This window comes from Gymnodraco acuticeps, unplaced genomic scaffold (genome assembly GCF_902827175.1).
Source record: "Gymnodraco acuticeps unplaced genomic scaffold, fGymAcu1.1, whole genome shotgun sequence".
In the NCBI taxonomy this organism is placed as follows: domain Eukaryota; kingdom Metazoa; phylum Chordata; class Actinopteri; order Perciformes; family Bathydraconidae; genus Gymnodraco; species Gymnodraco acuticeps.
This window is the reverse complement of record NW_022990135.1, coordinates 3,961,139-3,985,410: the sequence shown is the minus strand read 5'-3', so window position 1 is coordinate 3,985,410 and position 24,272 is coordinate 3,961,139. Positions and strand designations below refer to the sequence as shown.

The following is a 24,272-nucleotide window of genomic DNA, read 5'->3' as shown; positions in this document are numbered from 1 at the left end:
ACATCTCACGGTCTTCATTGTTGTTGTAGTTTTGTCCAGGTCTGTTTCCATGTTTTACTGTCTGCTAAATAACCCATGGCGTTGTCCTGAAAGAACACCGTGGTGTTCGATAAGTCAGATCTGAGAGTGACTCTCAAATGGCCACATATCGTATAAATAATAACACCCATGGCATCTTGGAACATCTATTAGCTCAACAGCTTGTGAACGCTTTTGGATTAAGCTCAGTTAGAATTAATGGTAACTTATACATTGCTTATGTTAATGTATGTATGTTCATCACAAATGATGAACTTTTGCACATTATCAAAGATTATGATTTTTTTTATAGAAATAGTTTGGTGGATTTTTTTCCAGTCTTGAAGCTTATCAAAGTCTCCTGAATGCAGCTTGATAGTGAATGGAATGAGAGTGGTGACTGACTTCCTATCTAACTCTAACTAAGCCAATACGCTCGTTGTATTGTATTTGGAAGCAGTTTTATTATCAGTCGCTGGCAAACTTTAGTTAATACTCCTTTTGCATTTGGTAAGCATTTACGAGGTCCAGGCTTCAACATGTTGAAGTGTTTTCCGAGGACATTGTGCTTATCAAACATTGTTAGTGCTCTCCAGACTAAATGTCTGCCCTGTAACTTCTGATCGCTTCAGGCAGGATTTCAGCATGAACCAAACATATATATATACATAATATATATATATTTGCTTTTTGCTGACTCTGTCGAATATTTACATGTCTTTCTACAAATCTTGGGTGCCAAAAAACTACTTTTTTTTTCAACAAAGTTGAAGCACGTTAGCTGTGATGTGTCAAATCTAACCAAAGATATTTGTGCCAAAGATTTCACAATACAGGATGGAACCTGTAAAGAGCTTTGCTTGGTAGCCTCAACCCGAACCCTAACACAGACATTTTAAAACCCCTTTTATTATTCTGGGAACAATTGTTGACCTTAGTCTCTAAAAGACGACAAAGGTCATTGGACTTATTACAATCACTGAAATGTGTTGTTGTTCCTCGCTGTTCTTAGTACTGACAATATGGTGATAAAGATTTGCTCAGTTAAATAGTAATAGATCACTGTAATGAGGATATGAAGATAGTTTAAATGGAAAAAAGAAAGGGTGTCCTTGGAAAAGGGATATCAACATATTTTTGTTTATTTATGGGAATAACAATATGAAATTAGACTAAAAATAACCTAAAGCGATTGTTCTTTTCTGTCCTCAATACTGATTGAGATACTTTTGGCCGTTCCAACTTTTCCCGGATGTGGATGAGCCTTGAATGAAAGGTCCCGTGAAGAAAAACAGAGGTTATGTGGAGGGATTTTCACGGCGCCCCTTCAAGCAGGGACACAGAATCGCACGAGTTAGAAATGAAGAACCACCCTGCTATTTCTCCCGTTGTCAAACAACTGTCTTTGAAGAGAAGTGCCTTGCGTCTGAACCTTTTGTTAAAGAACATGTTGATGTAAATGTTCATTTACCTCAGATGTTTACAGAACTGTTACTGAATAAACTTTTTGTACCATACCTATGTCTGTCATGGTTTGCACTTTCTTCCTGGATCTCTTTTCTTCTGTGTTCAATGAGTGTTCAATTACCCTCTGTTATTATTGTGCTGTGCAAAAATACAAGATTGTGCCTTACCCCGGTGATGTGTGTGAGTTTATTCAACGTGATCTCATTGAAATGCCTTTTAAGGTCGCTTTGCATTTAGTGTTTTTTTGGATATAACGCACGGACCTCATTCACAATATGTCACGAATGTACGAGCATTCGTAGATTTAAACGAGTAGTTGACGTTGTGAATACAAAGAAAACTCCTTGGTTCTTTTTTGGCAACATAAGTACTCGTTTAGGTGAATGAAAAGATCATGGTTTAGCGTACGTGTAAATGTCACATACGGGCACGCGGTCAAAGTTTTAAACACGTGGTTAAACTAAACTATGACATGTTTAGACAACAAAACTACTTGGTTGTGTTTAAGGAAAATGTCATGATTATAATAACTAGATTTGTTAGGTATGTTCAGTAATGCATGGAGGTTAAGTAGTCAACAAAATAAGTAAACTGAGTTTTTTGTTTTACACGGGACTCAAACACTGTCCTCCTCGATGTCCGTGTGCGCCATCTTTCTGGATTTTATACTCGGAATATTATTTCTAGAACAATTTCTCTGAACGCTTTATTGGTGCAGGGTGAAATTCAGTATGACCTATTGATTAGCACTGGGAATACCAGTGTGGTTTATTCAACATTAGTTCCACGTGGAATAAAGATACTTCTAGCTGGATGCTCATGGTCCCCAGAGAACCAATCATCATGGTGACCTGGTGGTCTTTCCTGTAATGCCACTGCCATCTCTGCGTGTCCAAGAGATGTTTCAAAATGTAAAACAAACATTGGAATTAAATGTATTGATCAGAAATACAAATTGAAATTGAACTAAAATAAATGTTTAATATCTAAGCTTCCGTTATTAGTATTACTGGATAGCTGGCAGCTGTGTGTGCAACTGCAGTCCGTACTGTGCATATGTGTATCCGCGGTGGTGTCTCCATGTGCACGTGAATTCACGTTTCGGTACAAGTATGTGTGTGCGTGTGCGTGTGTGTGTGTGTGTGTGTGTGTGTGTGTGTGTGTGTGTGTGTGTGTGTGTGTGCGCACGTGTGTGTGTGTGTGCGCGCGTGTGTGTGTGCTGTGTCCTCATGGCCTCGCCCATTAAGCCGTGCTGAGGCCAGCACTTCCTTTATGTGAGCTGAAAGTCCCAGGGATTTTGTCTGAACAAAACCCTCTCCAGGGAGTGAAAGGGCCTTGAATGGCTGCTAATGCCTCCCCAGCTCTGGACTCTTGGTGGCTGCTGCCTACGTGGCCGTACGACCTGATATGGGCATGGACAACACTGAAATACTGTATATTGTGATAACTAGACTAGAACTGTTTTTGGTCATAAACGTTTTGACTTTAGTGAAGTGGAAATTGAAAGCTCACTTTGTTGTTGCGGGGAATATATTGAAAAAACGGACAGGAACTTAACTTTTTAGACATAATATAAACACCCAACACAAATACAAGCAGATGATAGCCGTTAAAAGCTCTCGAAAATAAACCGATGTACCTCATAATACCATATTTAAAAAAAGAATACAAACATTTATAATATATTGACTATTCTATTGGTGAAAAACAAATCAAGAAATTAAACAAATATTGGGAGCAAATCTGTGTGTTTTACGCAGCACTGCTTCAAACCTTTAATATATGAAGTAAAAATGCCTCTGTCAGGCTTATTGTTATGATCCGGCCGTATTTTTGCAAACAATTAAACAAGCATTTCTCCTAATAGAGTCCCGGCCTGCAGATCTTTAGCACAGCTGCAACTTGTTGCTGGCAACACCAAGTGGAGCAGCAACTCCCTTTCATTTGTATGAAGCTGCCAAACATTGAAGCTGAATGTAGAGTTGTTTTTGCAGTATATTGTACGTATATTGGCTGCATTTTCACACTATTGCAGAGCATTTACATATTTTAAGGCAGTTCAGAGTATTTAGTTAAAAATCCCAATTGGAAAATGTGCAAAAGGACCTGCTCCTTAACCTGTTCATACGGTATCAGCTCAGTTTGGATCTGATCCGCTGTGACTTCTGCTGTAACTCATTCATTTGTACAGTAGGGCCTCTTGTGGCCAAACTCCATCATTACTTTAAACTTTGCCTTTGGATGTTATTCCTCATCATAGTTGTTATCGTTCTAATTTTCACATATGCAACTTGAAAACATCAAACCAATAATGCATGTTATTTTCTATGATAAAGACACCATAAATAGTGGCACACCAACCACTAAAAGGAGTAGTTTCAACATTTTATTCATCATGGGGGGGACACTTTTCCAAAAACTCACGTTTGTACCTGTTTACCAAGTGATTTAGATTCTTATGGATAAATACCATTTATTTTCTTACGTGCGTAGTAGGGGAATAAAAGGTTTCATCCTACTCCTCACATCCCATCATTGCTCTGGTAACATTTAGAGGCTCAGGGGCGATTCTGCTCATAGCCAGTGTCATGGGGCTTTCGTAGTGGTAATACGTTGCACCTTTGAACACATTAATTCCTTCTGCACTGCACAAAGCAGCGTCAATGTCGGAGAAAGGCAGGGGCCTCTCCCGGAGCACGACCCTGGGCGTGGCAGATAGGTCGATCGCACTAATCGTCCCTCCTGTTGAAGAAATATTTTAGGAGTCGAGCAGAAAACTTTTAACCCAAAAATGAATTGGATAAGCCCGTAGCAACCACCTTACCTATGATAATATGAACTGTCTGATCATCAGGACAGACGAAAGCAGCGTCCACGTGTCCTTCAATGCCGAGCTCCTCCTTCAGGGTTTTAGGGTATCCGTCAATCAGGGTGTAGTGAGCAGCTGCGTTGTAGATGTAAACCTGATCATCCTGCGTGCGTTTGGGAGAACAGGGTGTATTCATTTCAACACATACACAAATAAATTGGCTTTTTGTCGTTACTTTAAGACCTACCTTAATCAAGTAAATGTTGTCAGCGTAGGAAAAGACAGCATCCACCCCTTTGGTCACCTCCTTCCACGACCTGGTGATTGGGAAGGCGTGGAGGCCGTCACGCCTGGTGTCCAGACGCTTGTAGATGGAGCCTAAAGGGGGTTTGAAATACAGTCTTAAAGAAAGCTTCACAGAAAGTTCTTGACAAATTATCAAAGGAAAATAGCTCAATGTTGGAATATTAATTTAAAGACCTCTTATTTTGTTATTATTTTGTTACTTTACCTGCGAATAAGTAACTTTTGCCTGCATCATCAGTGGTGATGGCATCTATTTTGACATCACTGCATTTCAGGACTTTGTAGTCACCGCCATGACCTGAACAGAAGATTATATATTCACCCAAAAATACATCTGTTTCTATTTCTTACAAGAAACTCATTTGAATCAAATTTCATTGTTCTTTTCTGGATGAACTCACCGTAGTTGGGGCACTTCATGAAGTAACTGCGGGCGTCTTTTGGGTAAACACCGCTCACCTCTCCGAATACCGGGTGGAACTTGGTGAAGTTGTTTCCGTGGAAACAGTAGTAGTGCTCTAGCCAGCGCAAAGCAGAGGTGCAGACAGGCAGGTGGGACCACGTCTTGGTCTTCACTGTCTTTGTTACAATGTCATAAACATGTACATCCTGTCCTGTGGGGGCAATTATGTGTTTGAATGTGCTCAATTGTTAACAAAGGTCTAATTAAAACGTATGTGTATATAAATACGTGGACGTTGTTGTACACGGGACACAAATAGTCCTAGTTGCCAATACCCTCTTCATATTATAAGATAAGATAAACCTTAAAAATCCCTGTAGGAAAAATGTAGGTGTCTCCCGACTTCCTCCTTTGCCCCTGTCATATTTACTATGGAGCGTTATAAAAAAGCAAAAAGTCATCATAAGCTGTTTTTTACAGACGACCTTACGACCTGTGTTTGGGGGAAGAAGGTCTGGCTTTATGACTAAATGTATTCCCGGTGCAGCTACTTTCCTCCACTAGGGAGCAGCATTCTCGTTATATTAGTGAGGGAAGCACAGTTCTGTGATACTTTCCACTCAGCGAGATGAATAGTTCTACCACGAATGCCAACTCACCCTTGAAGAACAGAACTGAGTCGGCCATGCACTCTCCTTTGGGGCACTCCACAGCCGCATCCAGATGAGAGGGGACTCCTGGGAAGTCTTGCTGGATTTCTTTCGGATACCCTTCTTCCAGAGCTTGGTCATAATAGCTGAACACCTTGTCATCCTATAGATAAGATCAGAAAAAGGACAGGTAGAAATATAGCTTTGGATAAGAATATTTTGGCAAACCACATCACAAGTAATACTATCCGTGGATCGTACCAGGAAGAAATAGATGTGATCGTGGTCGTCTTGGTGCTCTATGTTGTGCATGCGGAAGGCGGCATCAACATGGCCGATGTTATGGATGTCATCAAGCTCCTGGAAGGACTCATTGGACAGCTGAGCTGGACCATGAAAGCCTTCCCACAAGTGGCTACCTAAAGGGAAATCATCAGTTTAAAATTAGACTAGTTAGAATATAAATTCCATTATTCTTTATCAGAAATGTTCCGCACCTCTGAAGAAGAAAGTGGTTCCATTCTTGTCAGGAGTAATGGCATCAAACCCAATCCCATCACACCGGTCTGGTAGAGAAGCATCTAAACATGGACATAATATCTCTTGTTACAATCAGAGCAACTGAAATTATTGGAAAATACAGTTAATGTGTATATGAGACAGGTTATCATTGTAATATATATATATATATATATATATTTAAACCTACCGTCTACTGCTGCATCATGGTGCCTGTGGATCATAAAATAGATCCTTAATTTCCACCACATAACATTTCATTTCGAAAGATCCTTGAGTCATGTTGAAACAAGGTCAATCAGTGACATGATTGACTATGCACTTCTTTATTTGAACAATTGATCCAAACTGTGGACTTTGAGAACGAACAAACACAGTTATGAAATGGATAAACAGTGACTTTCTTCACTTTCTTTTTATATACATATATACTTTTTGCTTTATAGCCTAAATAAACACACAGAGGTCTCTTTTCAAGGCTTGGAACAACTCTTGGAAATGCACATGATGTTGGCAGTAAAGGATCTTGATATCAGTATTAAAACTAGCACATCGTGACCTAATGAGTGTCAATTCATTTCAAGATTAAGTAGTTGATTAATACTCACGCAGGTGCTCCATTAGTAAGGGCGAGTGCTAGGCACAGAAACAGAGTTTTGGTGAACAGCTCCATGCTGTGCGGTCCTCTGATGTGAAGTCAGACTGTGGAGCAGAAACTGAACCTGCACTTTATACTGCAGTGTGTGTGTGTGTGTGTGTGTGTGTGTGTGTGTGTGTGTGTGTGTGTGTGTGTGTGTGTGTGTGTGTGTGTGTGTGTGTGTGTGTGTGTGTGGGTGTGTGTGTGGGTGTGGGGGGTTGTTTACATACGCTGTGTGTCAGAATTTCCGTTGTTGCAAAATTGGGCAATTACTAATTTGCTGCATTTGTTCTTTGGATCAGCGCCTTGTTCCCTTTTTTTATTGATTACAGACTTTTCAGGAAAAACAGGTGTTTTGGGGAAATCCTGGTCACAGAGAAATACCCAAAAGCTAAAGGGTTGGACATTAGCCCCAGTGACAACAGGAACATGCAAAATTAGATTTAAACCAAAGTTTAATGTTTTCCAGTCAGAGATATGGACAATACAAATAATCATAAAGCTAACTTAACTATTGATTGGCTGATTACACTCAAAGTTCTCTAACTTGTCTTGATTATTGATTGATAAAATGTTTTGCCTTATGGGTATAATTCACAAAATGTCATTGTATATCGTTCAGGAACAGAGCATTATTGGTTGTTAATACATTGGAATAAAAACATTTTATAAACACTCAAGGGAAATGTAAAGCATACATTTTTACTTTCTTACATGTTTATTTTTAATGGATAGGTATGATGTAAATAATTTGTAACAATTGTCCATAATTCTAAATAATATAGTGATTATAGAGGTCAATCCCCAATTTAACTCTCATCAAACGTCAAATTAAAGTAGGTAGGAGGTAGAGGCTGTAAATAATACTCACATTATAATTTCCCTATGATATTATAAATAAGTTCTAAAATATAGTGCTAACTCTATCCATGTTTATTTCTATCTCTTTGTTTGTGATCCTCCGCGGTTTACTTGTAGTGGTAGATCTTGATGCAGTGATTCATGCTGTCTGACACGACCATGTGACCATCGGGGAGCAGCGCCAGGCCCCTCGGGCTGCTGAGGCTGTCTTTCACCAGGGGCCAGCCAACACCTGTGGATGGGTAGATGAGAACACGGTGGTGCTGCTTTCCCCAGTCTGCCACCAGGACATCCCCATCACTGTCAATACAGAGACCCCAAGGGAAGGTGAGAACAGGCCCCAAGCCAGAGCACACCCCTAGGATCCGAATAGTGTTCCAGCCAGGCTCCAGGACCCGGATGCATGGGACGCGTCCAGTCTCATTTCCCCGTTCCGACACTGCCATGAACCCAGTAGTGAGACAGGCTGCCACCAGGTAGGGTCTGTGGTACCCAGTCACCACCGTGCGCTCCAACCTGGCCCCTGTTTTGGGGTCCAGCTTTAGGGAAGTAAGGGTGCCACGCTTTAGGTCAGCGACCAAGAACTCATCTTGGCGTGTAACTGTCACCCCTCTGGGGGCATCGAGCTCTTCGTTGGTAGCACCAATCAAAGTGCCTCCAAACGTTTGCAGGAGGCGTCCATGACGGTTGAAGACCAGCACAGCTCGTTCAGCCGCACAGGTCAGGGCGATGAGGCCTTTTGAGTTCACAGCCACGTCAAAGTAGTTGCAGATGCGGGAAGACCTTTCTGATCCTGAAGGAGTCACTTGCTGTACGACGTTCTTCTGGAGATCGGTCACCTGAATGCGGGCGTTTCCACAATCCACCACAAAGAGTTGCCCCTTGATGGTTGTATGGACGCCGCTTGGTAGGTTGAAGTCAGTGCGACCTGATCCTTGTTTTCCAAACTGTTTGACCAGATAGGCTGAGTCGAGCGCCGTTGAACCGCCCTCCTCCACTTCCCCCGACGCTGGCACGACACTCTCTGTCTTGTTCTTATTGTATTGCTGTGGTTCCTTACCGAGGTGTAATTTGTCTCCTTCAATGGCTGACATTGAGAGAGATCTGCTCACGCTGTTTAAACTTGAACCCTGTGTAACACGGGTCTGCGATCTTGATCGTTGTGCTTCACAAATAATGTTGTTCCTGTCAGATTCAGTGTCATTAACTTGGCCTTCTTCAAGAGTGGCAGGTTCATAGGCTAAACGCATTCTGTTGACCTTCCTAATTCCTCTACGCTCACCTTTGTCACCTTTTATCAAAGTGCTCAGTTTACCTGAGAGGTCAGCGGTGGACATTGAGCGATAGTGCTCTCGATTGAGGGATTCATTGGATGGAATATTCACAGTATAGATGTAAGACGAATCCTCACTGTCCACTGGGGATGGAGGACTTCCACTGTCCATTGAAGATTGATTTGAGGTCTTTTTCTTGGTTGGGTTGTATTGTGAAAGTGGATGATCTACAAGACTGTACCTTGAGGGGGAGGCTTTGCGAATAGTCTTTGGAGATGTTGCTGCATAACTGCTTTTTGCGTCTGTAGGGCAGGACGGTTCTTCACATGAAACCAAGACAAGGGCTTTTTGCCTCCTCTTACCCTTCAGTATGGAGCGCCTCTTTGTTCCATTTTGTCTGCTGTCATATTCATCACCTTCAGATTCTCCTTGACTGGAGACCGGTGGGATAGCAAGGAAAAGGTCTTGCCCCTGTGTGTCTGAACACAAGGACTCTACGTCCTCGTCTTGGGATGACTCAGATGCACCACGATGTCTTGGTATTGGGGACTTCAAGGTGGGTGTTTTGAGATCCTCCTCATTCTCTGCAGAGCATGATAGACGTAGTTTCCGGACAACACGCATGTTTGCCTTATTGCTCTCCTCTGGACTCTTCCTTTGCCCAGCTCTGTTTGGTTGGGGTTCTTTTCGAATTTCGACTGGGATAATTGAAAATGCTGCATCCCCTGAGTGCAAGGCACACTTTTGTCCTTGGTCACCACAGACACCAATTGGGTAGATCATACCTTGCTCTTGAACTTCAACTCCCCCTAAGCTTAAGGCCTTGGACCCTGTGCTTGGTAAGAAGCTGACCCTTTTCATTGTTAGAGAGATCTCCCAAGGTTGGGTGAGCTCTGCCGCTCCTCTTTGGAGCTGATTTTTGTTGGATCCACCAGCAGTACTGCCCCATCTTTGTATCTGTTCCTTCAGTTGTCCAACTTTTCTAAGTTGCTGGTCAACAAGTGACTGCACAACTCTCACAGCTGCAGCGTTCTCCCTTTTCACCTGGCTGATGTGTCTCTGGGTCTCTCTGTGGTCTTGCTCAATTTTCTCAAGAAGACGACGCTCCTCTCTGTGAGCTTCAATCGCAGCGTTGTCTAACTCACGGTTCACCTCGTCCACTTCGAGCTGCTGTCGCTCCCTGAGGCTCTGAAGTTCTTGTTCACCTTGCTCCAGGTTGGCAAGAGCTTGAGTCACCCAGGGAGGTGGTGAAGCAAGAGATATAGGTGTGAAGATGGACTCCCTTGGGGTAAAAGTTAGGGGGGGAGGGGAGCTCACATCTCTCTGCTTTGGAGTGCTATGTGTCAGCAGGGCTGTGAGCCCAAGGCGGGCTCTCTTCTCTGAATGAGACCGCATTAACATTGTGAACAGTAGATGCCAACAATCCTCTTGTCAATCAAGGTTTCACTTTTCACTACTTTTGGTGTGTTCCTGTTGAGACAAAGAGAAAGTGCCAAAAAAAAAGTATTATATATTAAATGTTAAAAAAACAAAACAAATGATCTTTGACCCCAAGTCAGTAGGTGATCACAGCCCCGTCCTTATCAACCGGGAGCGAGTTGAGCAGGTTACACGTTTTAAATATTTGGGGATTTATTTTGATGCTCAGTTAGGCTGGGCCCATCAGGTGGATCAGGTATGCACAAAGATAAGCCAGCGCCTGCATTTTCTGCGTAGGCTCAGGGTTCATGGAGTGGATAAATGTATCATGTTAATGTTCTACAGGGCACCAATTGAGTCTATTATTCGTTATGGCATCACAACATGGTTTGGTAACTTGTCAGTTAAATCTAAATCACAACTCCAGAGCTTGATAAAAAGGGCTGGAAAAATAATTGGCATGCTTCCACCATCCTCTCTTCAGGAGATATTTGAGGAGCCGTAAAATCACATGCGACCCCAAACACATCCTGTATAGAGAGTTTGAGTTGCTGTAATCTATACCTTCTGCGAGGGCAGAAGGTATAGATTACCAAACTATAGATTGAACAGGTATAAGTTTTCCTTTGTTCCGCTGTCAATCAAGCTGCTGAACAGTCAGAAACAATTGTGATTATGCTGTTAGGGGTTGTTGGGAGGTGCAATGTTTACAGTGTAGTTTGTGCAATCGAGAAGGTTAAATAGGGGAAGTGCAATATGTGTAAATAGGTATGGACACAAAAGGGATATGTGCAATTTGACAGACACTATGCATAGGTGCAATAGGGAAAGTGCAATATTGATTTGTGTATGAATACAGTAGGGAACGTGCAATATTTGATTTATGTATAATACAATAGGGAAAAGTGCAATATTTGATGATGTATGTGCAATAGGGAAAGTGCTGTACCTGTGTGTTTCTTGTTTGTTTCTTTGCCATGTGATATGTGATCTCTGTTCTGTATCTATGACTGATTGACCTGAATGTTTTATGTGTATTATCTCGATGCCCAAGACAAATTTCTCCTAAGGGAGACAATAAAGCTTTATCTTATCTTATCTTAAATACTTTTTTAAAGAACAACAAAAGAGTTTTCTATCAAAATTGGTCTGAGGTCTAGTGCACATTTCTGTTGATGTTTTAAAACTGGGACACATGTTCCCTTCCGTTGCAACTTTATCCCTCCAACAATATATTCAGTTTCAAACCAGACTGTGAAGGGCTACCAGGTAACCACTGTTCTGTTGACCTGAGGTCAGTGTTGTGTTCGGACCTCTTATCGCTACAACAGAAAATGTAGGATTTGTTTAAGCGTATCTAATGTACGTTTCTCATTTCAGCTTTGCCTTGAAGTAGCAAGTCATGCTTCACTTGTTCAAATAAATTGGATATTACATCAGTATTTAAAGCTATTTCTGACCTCATATGATCATTAAAGGATCAATGCATGCCTGTAAAGCGGAGGGACTTCTGAGCCAAGTCACTTCACTTAATGGCACTCATCATGAAACCTTAAACCGTGTGGAATAGTTGCTTCTGAATGAGGCACAGACCCTCATTGTCACATCTTGTGGAAACAGCAGCGCTTATCTGCTGAGGGGATTGAAACTGAACTCTGTCCGTCACCACCAGCACAAAATATGCGAGACACTGCGAGGAGAGGGGTCAGCCTCTCTTTTGTTTTGTTTACCTGAGTCTTTATGACTGTGCAAAAAATATAATATTCTGAGTTGGCAATTGTGGATATCAGCGTATATATATGTTAACAATGTAGAACTAGAGCCCTTTGCCCTCAGGAGCAAAACAACACGGCCTTTGCAAGGATGAAAGGGTGAGGTGTCAGTTTACTTCTGCATGCTCACAATAAAGTCCCCCTGGAAACAAGTGACCTAACAGTGTCAATGGATACAATCTGATTCACATGTTTTAAACACGATGTTTCAGATGTTAGTTGTGGGTGACATTTGTTCAATGCTGATGAGGATGGTGGAAATTCCACATTAAAAATAACTAAAAGGAAGAATTTAGAACATAAAAACATTGTTTTGAGTAAAATCTCAATGTCAGAACTGCATCAGGTTAACAAGTCATCAGTCTTTGTTGGATTGAAGGAAAATGTAGTTTATGTGTCAGGAACAAATCCCGGTCACTCTCCTGGAGGGAGGCCACCAGGTCTTCTCATGTTACCCCACTTTAATGATGAATGAGAGGCACTAGTTGCTTGGTTACCGGACGGCCTCCGCTGAGGTGCTGAGACTATAGAATAAATGATAGCATTCATAATTGAGAGGATTATGCAGGATGTGCAGGAGCATTCCAGCGTATCGAAACTAAACAATGGAGCCATTCACCGCAACGTATGGAGCATAAAGCTCGCAGGTAAAGAGCTCTTTGAAATGTAAATGAAACGCAGTTCAGTCGGTTAAAACTAAGAAATCTGTCAGCAAAGAACTGCCTCTTTATTTAAAAATTCCATGAGCTAAACACTGGCTTTAATTCAGATTCTTAACTGCAAAATGTATACAAGAAGTGCATAAACAATAAAGAAGCATTAAACAGAAACACGTCCTACCTGAAGTCCAGGTGTGCTTCTTCCTCTGCTGCTCCCTCTGCTCTGTTCTGGCGCCTCCACCTCTTCCTCCCTCCACCTCTCTGTCACTCCCCCATCTCACCTCACTACCCTCCCTCACCCTGTCCATGGATTATTTGTCATTTTGGGTGTAACTGAATTGACCATTTCTGCATATTGATTGATTTGAAGCTGTAAACTAACTCAAAAAGTCATCATAAAACATTGATAGTTTAGTTTTGGATTTTGGGTGATGGCACTTTTGCTATTTGGAGATTTGGCCTTGAGAGAAATATTCAGAACACAGACGGATAAAGAGTTCACTATAAAGTGTAAAAGTGTTTAATTTGAAATATGGAGTCTGGGAATATTTCCGGTGTAACCTTCAGCATTTAAATAAGGATCTAAAAGTAGCATTTAGGTTATTCACAGAAAAATAATCCATTAAGAAAAAGAAAAAGTGGTACCAGATTAAAAAAAAAGTCTGCATACTTAATCCCAACTAGGTTTAATATATTGATACAAGTAATACTTTTATGCCATATAATGAATGAATACTGGATCATTACTTAATTATAACTGTTATTACTATTTATATTAATGTTCTAACACAGACACTTTGACATATGGTTGTTTGATAGTGTCCCCCTCGTTTCACCAGTTAACCACTGGATGTCAGCAAATACAAAGCTTCGAAAAGAGAGCAACCTAGTGTACAGTATTGTGTTCTCTCAAACCAAATGTGCTTTAAATAAGACATTAACTAAATAAATAATACGTCTCCTTAGTTATAACGATGCAATCTTATCTACCTTATTTACTCGAGCAGTCACATAGCGAAGTCCTCTAAGGTAGGGGTAAATCAAAGTGTCAATTTGGATATTTTATTATGTTAGTTGATGAGAGAAATGACTTCCTTCATTTAAGTAAAGTCATATAAAGGTGCTTAACCTATTCAAAAGATAAATGAATCATTTCCAAAATGGCTGACTTCACTCCCAGGTAGTTCAGGAGGCTTTTTAACAAGCTCCCAATTAGAGATCACACATTCACCTTCATATGATGGTGATTCCTCTCATTCCAAAATGAAGCTTTGAAAAGGGAGAAGATTTCCTGATGTATCTTTTGTATGTCTTCGTGAATACATTTCATCCCCCAACACAATCTAACTTTTACAACCAAAATGTTTTACTTTGCAAAAACTCAGCATACACTGTGTCATCAACTCCACTTGTTGTTCATCACTCATACGAACACATATAAAGGCCGCTGATCAAGTGGTATAAGCCTTTAAGCAGTGTAACAGATGTCCTGTTCTTATATGATCCTACATCTTCTCACCAATTACCCTCTCACCCTCTCACACACACACACACACACACACACCACACACACACACACACACACACACACACACACACACACACACACACACACACACACACACACACACACACACACACTGAGCGCTGCCCCCTGGACACAGATGGGTCTTGAGCCATCACTGTTGCTGGATGTCACACGACGTCCTACAGGCTGCCTGGCTGGTGTTGTGACTGATTATTTCTATCTTCCGCTCTGTCAGGAGAGACGGAAAATTATATGGGCCTAAGGTAGCGCGCCGTTATTGATATCACTGTTAAAAGTGTCCAATGCAGCTGCTCGCCTCCGCTGCAACATCCCTGCAATTAAATTCCAGCCCGTGTGTGTGAGGCAGAGAGTAATGGGCCCAATAGTTACTGTAACAACACAGTAATGTGATTCCGCGTGGCACCATATATATAAATATCAGTGCGATATGTGACAGGGGAGTTAATGGCTTGTTATTACCACTCCCAAACAAAAGGCAGCAGGTACGAAGTGGACTTGTTGCAAACAAACAATTAAAAAAAGAAGCGTTCACAGATGGAAAGAGAAAGGTGGTCAAGAAAGTCATATTGCTCTCTTCTCTCCCACTTTGCATACAGCAGGCAATATTAGGTGATGAATATGGTAATGGTCCTCATTCTTGTGGGACTATCTCCTTTCAGAGGGGAAGATCTGGTTCTGCTGTTAGATTCGATTAATTCCTCTTCATGCCACTCCTCATTTTGGTGCCCCCCCCCCCCTCCCACTTACCACCACCTCCACCCTTCCTCTCTAACACTTTCAGGCCTATGATATTAGACGAACAATCGCAGAAACAAAACGAGCTGGAACAACCAAGATGGGAACAGATGGCACGTAATTGCCTGGTGGAGGAAGCCAGGGAGTCAATTTTTACCCGTCCTGGGGGAGTCGCAGTGGCAAGAAGGGGGGGGGGGGGGAGTGCAGGTGCATTTGTTTTGATCATATATGGCCTAAAGGAAGCATCTGAGAAATATTCATCACACACACATTAGGGAGGGGAAGAGAAAGTGTTGTGGGGGGGGGGCTCTGTTCAGGACAGGGAGGTGGGTCTGTGGCTCCGTCTCAAGCAGCAGATGCATCACAAATTAATATCACGCTGAAGTGTTGCACAAACTGTAAAAACTTTCAGATGGCAGCAGTCTGTCCTCACATTTGCCAGCTTCATTTTAGGGTTTTTGATAAAGTGTCACTATGAATTAACGTAACGATACTTTGAGAAATTATACAATTAGATCTGGTACACAATCTTCCAAAAACATGGTTTTAAAAACAAAGATATTTCCGAAATGTCTTATTTTACATTTTTAGATAATGAAATCAAACACTGCACGAGTTTTTGACAATGTTGAACAGTACATACTATCATTAATTGGAAAACATCATCCATATTCTTTGACTTCATCAATACGATGATGACGATTGGTATAACCCAGTGGTTCCCAAAGTGGGGAGCACGCGACCAGGAGGAAAAATAGTTATTACAAAAAAGATTAAAATCATAATTAGAAAAATTATTGATTCGAAAATAATATGATACAGTACAGTACTATTACTTCTGGGTCTCTGTGTTTCATTAAAGCTCGGCTCTGTGTGTGTGTGCGCGAGCGAGAGAGAGCGCACCGGTACCGGAGATCGTTGTTGTTAGCTTCTGGTGCTAGCGAGCTACGCTAATGGATATAAGGAGTTTTTTCAACAACAAAGTGGGGGAGAGTCCTCTCCTGTCAGACTGAGAGACTCAGTGAGCTAAAGGACTCTCTCAGTGTTATCTCAGTGGGTCTCAAACGTTTTGGTCACCATTAATGTAAACAATTATTTCCAAGGCACACGTTTATATGATCATTATAGTTATACAAAAATAAGAGAATAAATGAAAAACAGGTATGAAATACTATATGACAGTAAAAAAAGAATAAAGTTTAAAAGGGTGATTTGTAAAATATCCATAAAGAAAAAGTAAATCTGTTTACAGTTCTGTTTCAAATGGGTGTTGAGAGATGTATCCATAGATCTCTTCATGTTGCTCTCAAAGTGCACCAGATTGATGCTTTTAACGTCAATATTTAAAAATAAATCTTCCCGGGGGAGCTTGCCCCCGGACCCCCCTATGTGAGGTCCACACACCACCTATAAAAAAGAGCACTTTACCCCTGCTTACACCTATATGCCGTGAGCTGATTATCGAGCCTTCATTGTAACAGTTGCGGGAACACTGTGTATTTGCGTGGGGATTGTTGCAGTAGAACATTCCACTGTAGTGCCCGGTGCATTAATGGGAAACCCTAAATGTTTGAGCACCCTCTATGAAACGTCAAGCTACCCCACAGCACCTCCAAAAGAAATCTCTGGCGCCGCCACTGAGCCTGACTATTTGTGTTGGGGGGGCCCGACTTTTTTTTTTCTCCAAAGGGGGGGCCTGACAGAAAAAGTTTGAGAACCACTGGTATAACCCATTGGTTCAGGTAAAAACACAGACAATGTAAGAAATTGCATTAACATTCTATTCACCTGGAATTAAATAATAACACATATTATCCAAAAAAGTAACTACCAATACAAATCTTTACAGTTTTTGCAATGCCTAAAATATCTAAATGAACTTCTGATGTTATAGAAACCCAATTATTATATATACTTACGATATGTATAACCAAGTCTTTTGAACTCGTAGAAACAAGACTAAGAGTCTGAGCTTTTTCACAGGGGATTATGTCCCTGACTATTTCGTGTTTGGGAGCAGAGACAGAGTCTTGTCGTAGCAACAAGGAGGTATGTTACGCCTCCTTCCTACCGCTCAACGCGACTGGATTCACTTTTTGTACAAGCGTTTCCCTTATTCATTTCCCACTGTGGTTTGGTTGGTGGTTTGGAAGAAACAAATGGATGGTATATACCTTGGCTATGTGGTGGGTTGGTAAAAGATGTCCCTTGCCAGAGTAGCGACAATTCCTTTTGACCAATCAGTGGTCTGCAGTGTTTGAACTCTGGTACTACCAAAAAAGTACGATGTACCTTACAGAGCTAATTTAGCCTGTTTTTTGCTTTATGCTAAGCTAGGCTAATCATCAGCTGGCTGTTGATGCATATTCAATGGATGAACCTGGGTGATATCAATCTTATCAACAGAATTTGCACGATTTCCCTTAAAAGCTGAGTTAACCATAATCCAGTTCATTAACAGACCTATCATATTTTGCTGTACATTTTGCTTTGATTTCTTTGAAAGGCCTTTCTTCCAGGTGAACTCAATCGGCCTAATGCTGGATTTGCATAAACGTACACTGCAGCGTGAACATTGTCATGTCACTACAAAGCTTGATAACACTATTTGTCTGCAGCCACTTCATCCTTGGACATGAATCAGTCACAAACAGAACTGAGATGAATTTCTTTCCCTCTGTCCTCTAAGCTCTGACCACATCTGTTCAATTACCAGCATGGAAAGTGCATTACCATTGGCTTTGTTGTTGGAGATGCTTGATTTTCTTAGTAAAAAGCAGATGAATTTATAATGTTGTGATCCCCTCTGTTGTGAATCTCTTCAGCGGAGCGAGGCCTGGGATCAGAATGAGCATTTTGATGAGCTATAGGCCGTCTCCTCTTTTTACAATCCCAAACTTGCGCTGCCTGCCCAATATCAAACTAATAAATTACAGCCCCCGTCTCCCACATAACTCACTGATAAATAAAAAAAAGGGTCTGCCATAGTGTGCAGCTGTGACCCAGGGTTACCTAGCAACAGGTCATGCCCAGACGTGATGCACAAGGTAGAGATACACCTCTAAGGAGCGGGAGAGGAGGGAGGGATGGGGATGGAGGAGATGGGGGAGATGGGGGGAGGGAGGGGATGGGTCTCATCCTCACTCTCTATGACCCTTGACAGATAGAAAACGCACTCAGAGGAAACGGCGTTTGATTGACAGGGATATTTGAGGAACCTGCGACTCCTTGGTTTCTCCATTACTGTTTTTCAGCCTGAAAGAAGTGTCGGTGTAGTTTCATGAAGCTCACAAATAAAACAAACAAACCTCTTAATCCGGCATTCAAGACTTAATTGGAATGCATATTTGAGATAACAATCCGATTTAATTCCCCCAGAAGAGCATCTTTCTCCATCTCCTGTATACATCGCATTAACACACAGAACAAATGTGCCACACTGAAGTACCCCCCCCGCCCGGCGCCCAGAGAGCAGTCTGATGAAAACCCTAACTGACAGGCCTAAAAAGATTGAGCAATAGCACAAGAGACGCACATCCACAGCGGTGTACAATGTCTTTGCCAGAACAGTGCCGCATGGAAATGAGAATGTTCGCTCCGTGCCCCCCCCCCTCTCCTCCGCCCTTCCTCTGTTGCCTGTGCGACAAACCCTCAAGGGGACTCTGCAGCTGTGTGGGGTTAGCACATGGTCGAGTTAGGGGCCACACACACAAACACACACACTCTGACAAACACAGCCTTTAGTCTTTGTAAATATGGAATATGTATGCTGCGTAAACTGTAATAAGTCATGCTTTAATGAGGATATTTTTCTTTGGGTGATTCTCAAAAGAATCTCCAATACTGTTGGCAGCAGCTGCCATTTTGACTCTCCAAATGTTTGAAGATGATGCAGCCGTCCTAATCATTTTGTATCAACAACGGATCAAATGACGATGTGTGTATGAATGGTTTCTATGGCATACATTGTTCTTTACAGTGTTATTATACCATCTAACACTCCGTCAGGCCCACCCATGCAGCACTTTATGCATTGCCATTATCACGCATGTGCAAGTACTGTATGCTTTTGTAGTTACGTTTTCCACAATCCAGAATGTTCCCATACTAAATTGCATTCTCAATATTGTAATTCTTCCCAAATAACTGCCTCAGTTTTCAGCTTTAGTTCCTTAGTCCGGCCTTTTAAGAGCATGTCACCACAGTAATGTAACCACAGAAGTCCCCATGCTCGACCTTGTTCGGTTTGATGCTTTCAAACCACAGAAACCTGCAGCTGAACCGCTCACCTTCAGCTTGATCTTTGAATTCGGGTCATTACAGACAGACATAAGGCACCAGTGGGAAAAACAACAAGGAGCCAAAGGACATAAAGAGAATCAATAAAATCTCAAATCAACCCTTAAATTGATGCATTGTGTGAGGAGCTCGGGACCTAAGATTTTCATTGCCATAACTACACTGTAGCTACTGTGCTTATGATAATGAAACCCTTGAATCTTGAATCCTTGTATCTAAAACAGACTGGGAGCCAGTGTGAAAAGGCTAAATCAGGGGCAATTTCAAAACCCTAAACCTACCTAAAAGTAACAACATTCCCATCAACCTTGGCACTTTGTGTTAAGCGCTCATTGTGAAATATTAGCATGCTAACTCACTAAGATGGTAAACAATTGACCTGGTAAACATCAGCATGTTAGCGTTGTCATTGTAAGCATTTTGGCGTGGTGTCGTTAGCATTTAGCTCAAAGCACCGCTGTACTGTAAATGCAAATTAGTAAAATCTCTATAGCCTCAAAGTGTCCTTTTGGGTGTAAAAACAACAAAGACATCCCTTTATTTTCTATACAAAATAACTGCATGAGAACATAGAATTGTTTTTTAAGAAGTGCTCTGTTTTCCATTCGTAGTCCGTGTAGTATTGACCAGTTACAGAACCAGCGCAAAGTAAAAGAACTCTTTGCCCAGCTCCACCAAAACCCTAGACATATTGGTTGTTGCACACGTATACTTATCGTTGTCAGATTGTATCTTCTGTCATTCTTTATGTACTGTAGCCAGTCACTTCTAAGAATGAAAAGCAGGAGGACAATGACCTCTTATATCTCCAATCGGCTGAATGTGTGCAGGAACAAGTCTGGCCTGAGGAGGACGAGGACCCTCAGTAACAAGTTCCCCTCGGAAGCTCGCCATGCTCCGGGAGAGATGGTGGGCGACATGATGGGGGATGTGCACCCTCTCATGCAGTTAATGGACAGCATACACACCGAGGTAATTCACAGCTAGCAAACATGACGTATGCCATCAGAGGCTGGTGTGAGTAAAACGGGCATCCATCACAGATGCTAACAACTCTGATTAAAAATACATAATCTGCAAGCGGCCCCCTGATACCTCCGTCAAGCCATTTTGGGTCTAATTGCAATTGGTCTCCGTTATGATCAAAGGCAAGTCACACCTGCTCGCCTTTAGCTTTCGTTTCACTGATTACACTTTCAAATTTCATCAACGTCAAGTTGATAGATATGAAATGATGTGGTAAACCGGTTTTACTCGTGGTCAACACAATCCCAAGTGTGTTCTTTCTCCTGGAATGTTACACCTTTACTCTCCCTTGCACCTTGAAATGTTTCATAGTGCATTTGAAAACATGGATAGTAGGCACAGGGGTTACAGAACAGCCGTGAAAGACACAATGGATATCACAGCCCTCTGCTTCCTCACCTTACCCCCCACCTGTATCTCTCGGGATGTGTGTGAGTGACAAAGCATCAGAAGGAAGAGGACCAAGCCTTCCCTCACAAGGCTCCGCACCAAGCGCTCACCCAATTTACACCTCTCCCTTTCCTGCAGCCCCACCCAGGATCCCCTGGTGACAGCACCATGCTAACCACCTGCTGGCATGACCGTGTGTGTGTGAGAGAAAGAGGGTGTGTGTGTGTAGGAGAGAGTGGAAGAAAGCCGAAGGGCACGAGTGTTATCCTTGTGGGAAGCAATTTGAGTTGCTCAGACTGGGTCCGTTTATTTTTAAAGGAGATGTTGTTTGATTTGTTCCCTCCTTTGTTCTTCAAGGGACAAGTGGAGAATAATAGTTTAAGGTTCAAATTAATCCGGGGAGAGTGTTTAATTTAATTTAACATTAGGTTATTAGGAAATGCTTAAAGGATGGTTATGCAGGAAGTCATGGCTACTAGTATATCCTGAATTCAGTTGAATTATTTCACCAGTTGCATGTTTTCCTTTGCCACCTGTCAAGACTTTGGTTTCTTTTTGTAGTCCGTTCGTAGGTTGAGTGGTATTGAAACAAATCTGTTTTGAGCAGTGAACAGTTTGTGTGGCGAGAAAAGAGGCGGATCTTAATTCCCAAAGTGCAATCCTAGAACCCACCGACTATTGGCTTTAAATTTGGATATTTGTTAAAGATGTATGTGCATTAAAACATAAAGGTACAATCTCAAGTTCAATTCCATGGCTGTTAATCAGACTTCAAACGTAACATTCCCTCCAATCCCTAATCACCTCATCCTCACCTGCCAGCACACCTGACCCTCATTCCCCCAATCAGCTCCCTGATATACACACCTGCCACTTCCCCTTGCTCCATTTGACATGTGTCTTTGAGCCTCTCCTGTGTTGCTCACGTGCCTCTCTGTTCCCCTTTTTTGACTTGTTTGCATTTTGAAACCTCTGGACTTTGTTCTGATTTGGGCAAAGCTCTTGATTCTTCCCTTACATAGTTCAGTATGCTGGATGTGAAGTGTGATTGGTTGCCGTACAGATTTCCCCCACTTTTTCCCAATGATAGTTAATTGATGTGAACAATACTTTAGTTGCCATGTGCAGAGATGTAAAAACAGTGATACTTTTTTAACACAACAACAACAGTTGGAAATTACAGTTCAATATGAATGATGTATTTAATTATCAAAGTGTTACAAAATGACCTAACTCTGCTCAAGACCACTCTGCCTGTCAGTCAAATCCCAGTTAAGCAAAAAGACAAACCATAGAGGGACACAGCTGCGGGCTACTGGACAAAAATAAAAGCTTGATTTTACAGTTAAGGCCTTTCAATTTCAATTTCTTAAGAGGAAATGTGCTTTAATAGGCAGGGGAAGACAATTGTGAAAAAGAAAAGTGTGCATATGTAAGGTTAATGCCCTACCAGAACTCTGTCACTGCTCCTTAGAGACTTCCGACCTCTTTAAAGAAAATCTGCACACTCACTAAACCCAGTCCCCCTGAGCTTAACCCCAACTGTAAGAGTGGAGGTGCTGGATAAAAAACAACTTACTGACAGGGTTTGAAATGATGTACCTACTGTACGCACGGCCTGTTTAAACATCTTTACAGGATTAGAGTGGAGTTAAACTGCTTTGCAGGCGCAGTTAATTGAAGCGGATGAGGTTTTTAATAAAGCGTGCAGTGTTAGCAGCTGACAAATGGCTCATCTGACACACAGGGGAAATTGCATTTAATGGCATCAGGTATGTGCTTTGCTGGAGCTTATCACATTACACTGGTGGGTGCACATACACACACACTCTCACATACATGCATGAACATACACACCTTGCTTTCCTTTTCATGTGTAGGTGTGTGTGCACGTTGGCCCACATAAACACACTCGCACACACATTAGTTTACGCTTACCTGAACCAGTCAAGGTGTTTTCCCTCATGGCTTCCAATTAGGGTTCGACAGGATGCCTCGTGAGGAGCATCTCGTTGGTAGGTGGACGGACACGAAGCATCACACTGCACCTATTACTGGGACACTCAGATTCTCCAGTTAGCTTTGGGAAAAGACCTGATTGGTGGAGAAGCACTCAACGATTTGATTGTAGAATCAACCCAATTACCTCAACTGCTTTTAGGTACATTACACACACAAAAAAAATCACTTTTCCATGTCACCATTTAAACCAAATGTTGATTTAAGATCACAACCTAAATGCAAAGTAGGTTACGTAGCTTCTGGGACTGTCACTCAAAAACAAGAGTTGGATGACGTTGTGATGTAATGCAGGATCATACATGTGTTGTCTTCATGAGGAAACAACCACCAATGCTCCGGTAAATCTACCTTAAGATTGTCTGTGAAATCATGTTTCCAGGCAAAGTAATGAAATCAAGTTTTATTCACATTATTGATCAATTGAGTGTTCCCTCGGAAGTTAGAGAAACGAGAGGTGGCACCAATAAATGTTAGTACTCAAACCTAGGACTGTTTAATGCCAAATTGTTATATATTATTTTAAAGGCTTGAACCCAATACATTTGGAAACACTAGGGCATCATTCTACCATTCTAGATCTCCCGATGACGCTTTACCAATAGCATCAAAATCGTGCAAACTCGACGTGTGGTTTGAGATCAAAACCCATCAGACTAACTCTGACCCTAATCATTTGAATATCAAATCTAATCAAAGGCATGGAAAAATGATCAGAAAATCACTTAAAAGAAATTAGGTTTAAACCCACAATAAACGAATTGACTAGATACTGTATATAAACACAGGCCATAAGCAAATCAGAGCAGGTGCTTGCCACAAAAAAAAAGCAAGACGTATGTATCCATTTCTTCATAATAATGTTGTGTCTGGTTTTTCTGGATGCAATAAAGGCAAGACACTGTCAGAAAGGACCATGTGAATTATTTCAAGTGATATGTCTGTAGACCGCTGCATAGATGCCCTTTAGGAGTTGTCACTTTGATATCTCACCCAGTACACACACACACACACACACACACACAACACACACACACACACACACACACACACACACACACCACACACACACACACACACACACACACACACACACACACACACACACACACACACACATACACACACACACACACACACACACACACACACACACACACACACACACACACACACACACACACACACACACACACACACACACACACACACACACACACACACACACACAGATGCATGCACACACACCCAGCGTCCAGTCAGAAATTCTTCATATAAGAGGACAATTAGAGTGTCTCATTTTCCTCTAATATCAATCACACAGCTCATGAATAAAGACAATTAGGTCCTCATGATTCCATACAATTGCATCTGCCCTTTGAGCTCCCCCTCCGATTTGGGAGCGATGCCTCTTGGGTATATGGCGCTCTCATCACCGCGACTCAGTGTGAGCCGGCGCA

At 41.8% G+C, this 24,272-nt stretch overlaps 1 protein-coding gene across 1 annotated transcript; it reads right to left on the bottom strand.

Annotated features, from left to right (window-relative positions):
- Nucleotides 1–3,858: 3,858 nt before the first annotated feature.
- hpxb (hemopexin b) lies at nucleotides 3,859–6,917 on the bottom strand. Its single transcript, XM_034217101.1, has 10 exons — nucleotides 6,781–6,917; nucleotides 6,363–6,385; nucleotides 6,151–6,234; nucleotides 5,915–6,072; nucleotides 5,663–5,816; nucleotides 5,002–5,214; nucleotides 4,806–4,898; nucleotides 4,542–4,672; nucleotides 4,310–4,457; nucleotides 3,859–4,227 (listed from the first exon to the last, which is right to left on the bottom strand). The coding sequence occupies exons 1-10, from the start codon at nucleotides 6,843–6,845 to the stop codon at nucleotides 4,001–4,003; spliced, it is 1,296 nt and encodes a 431-aa protein (XP_034072992.1). The 5' UTR covers nucleotides 6,846–6,917; the 3' UTR covers nucleotides 3,859–4,000.
- Between the last annotated feature and the right edge of the window lie 17,355 nt (nucleotides 6,918–24,272).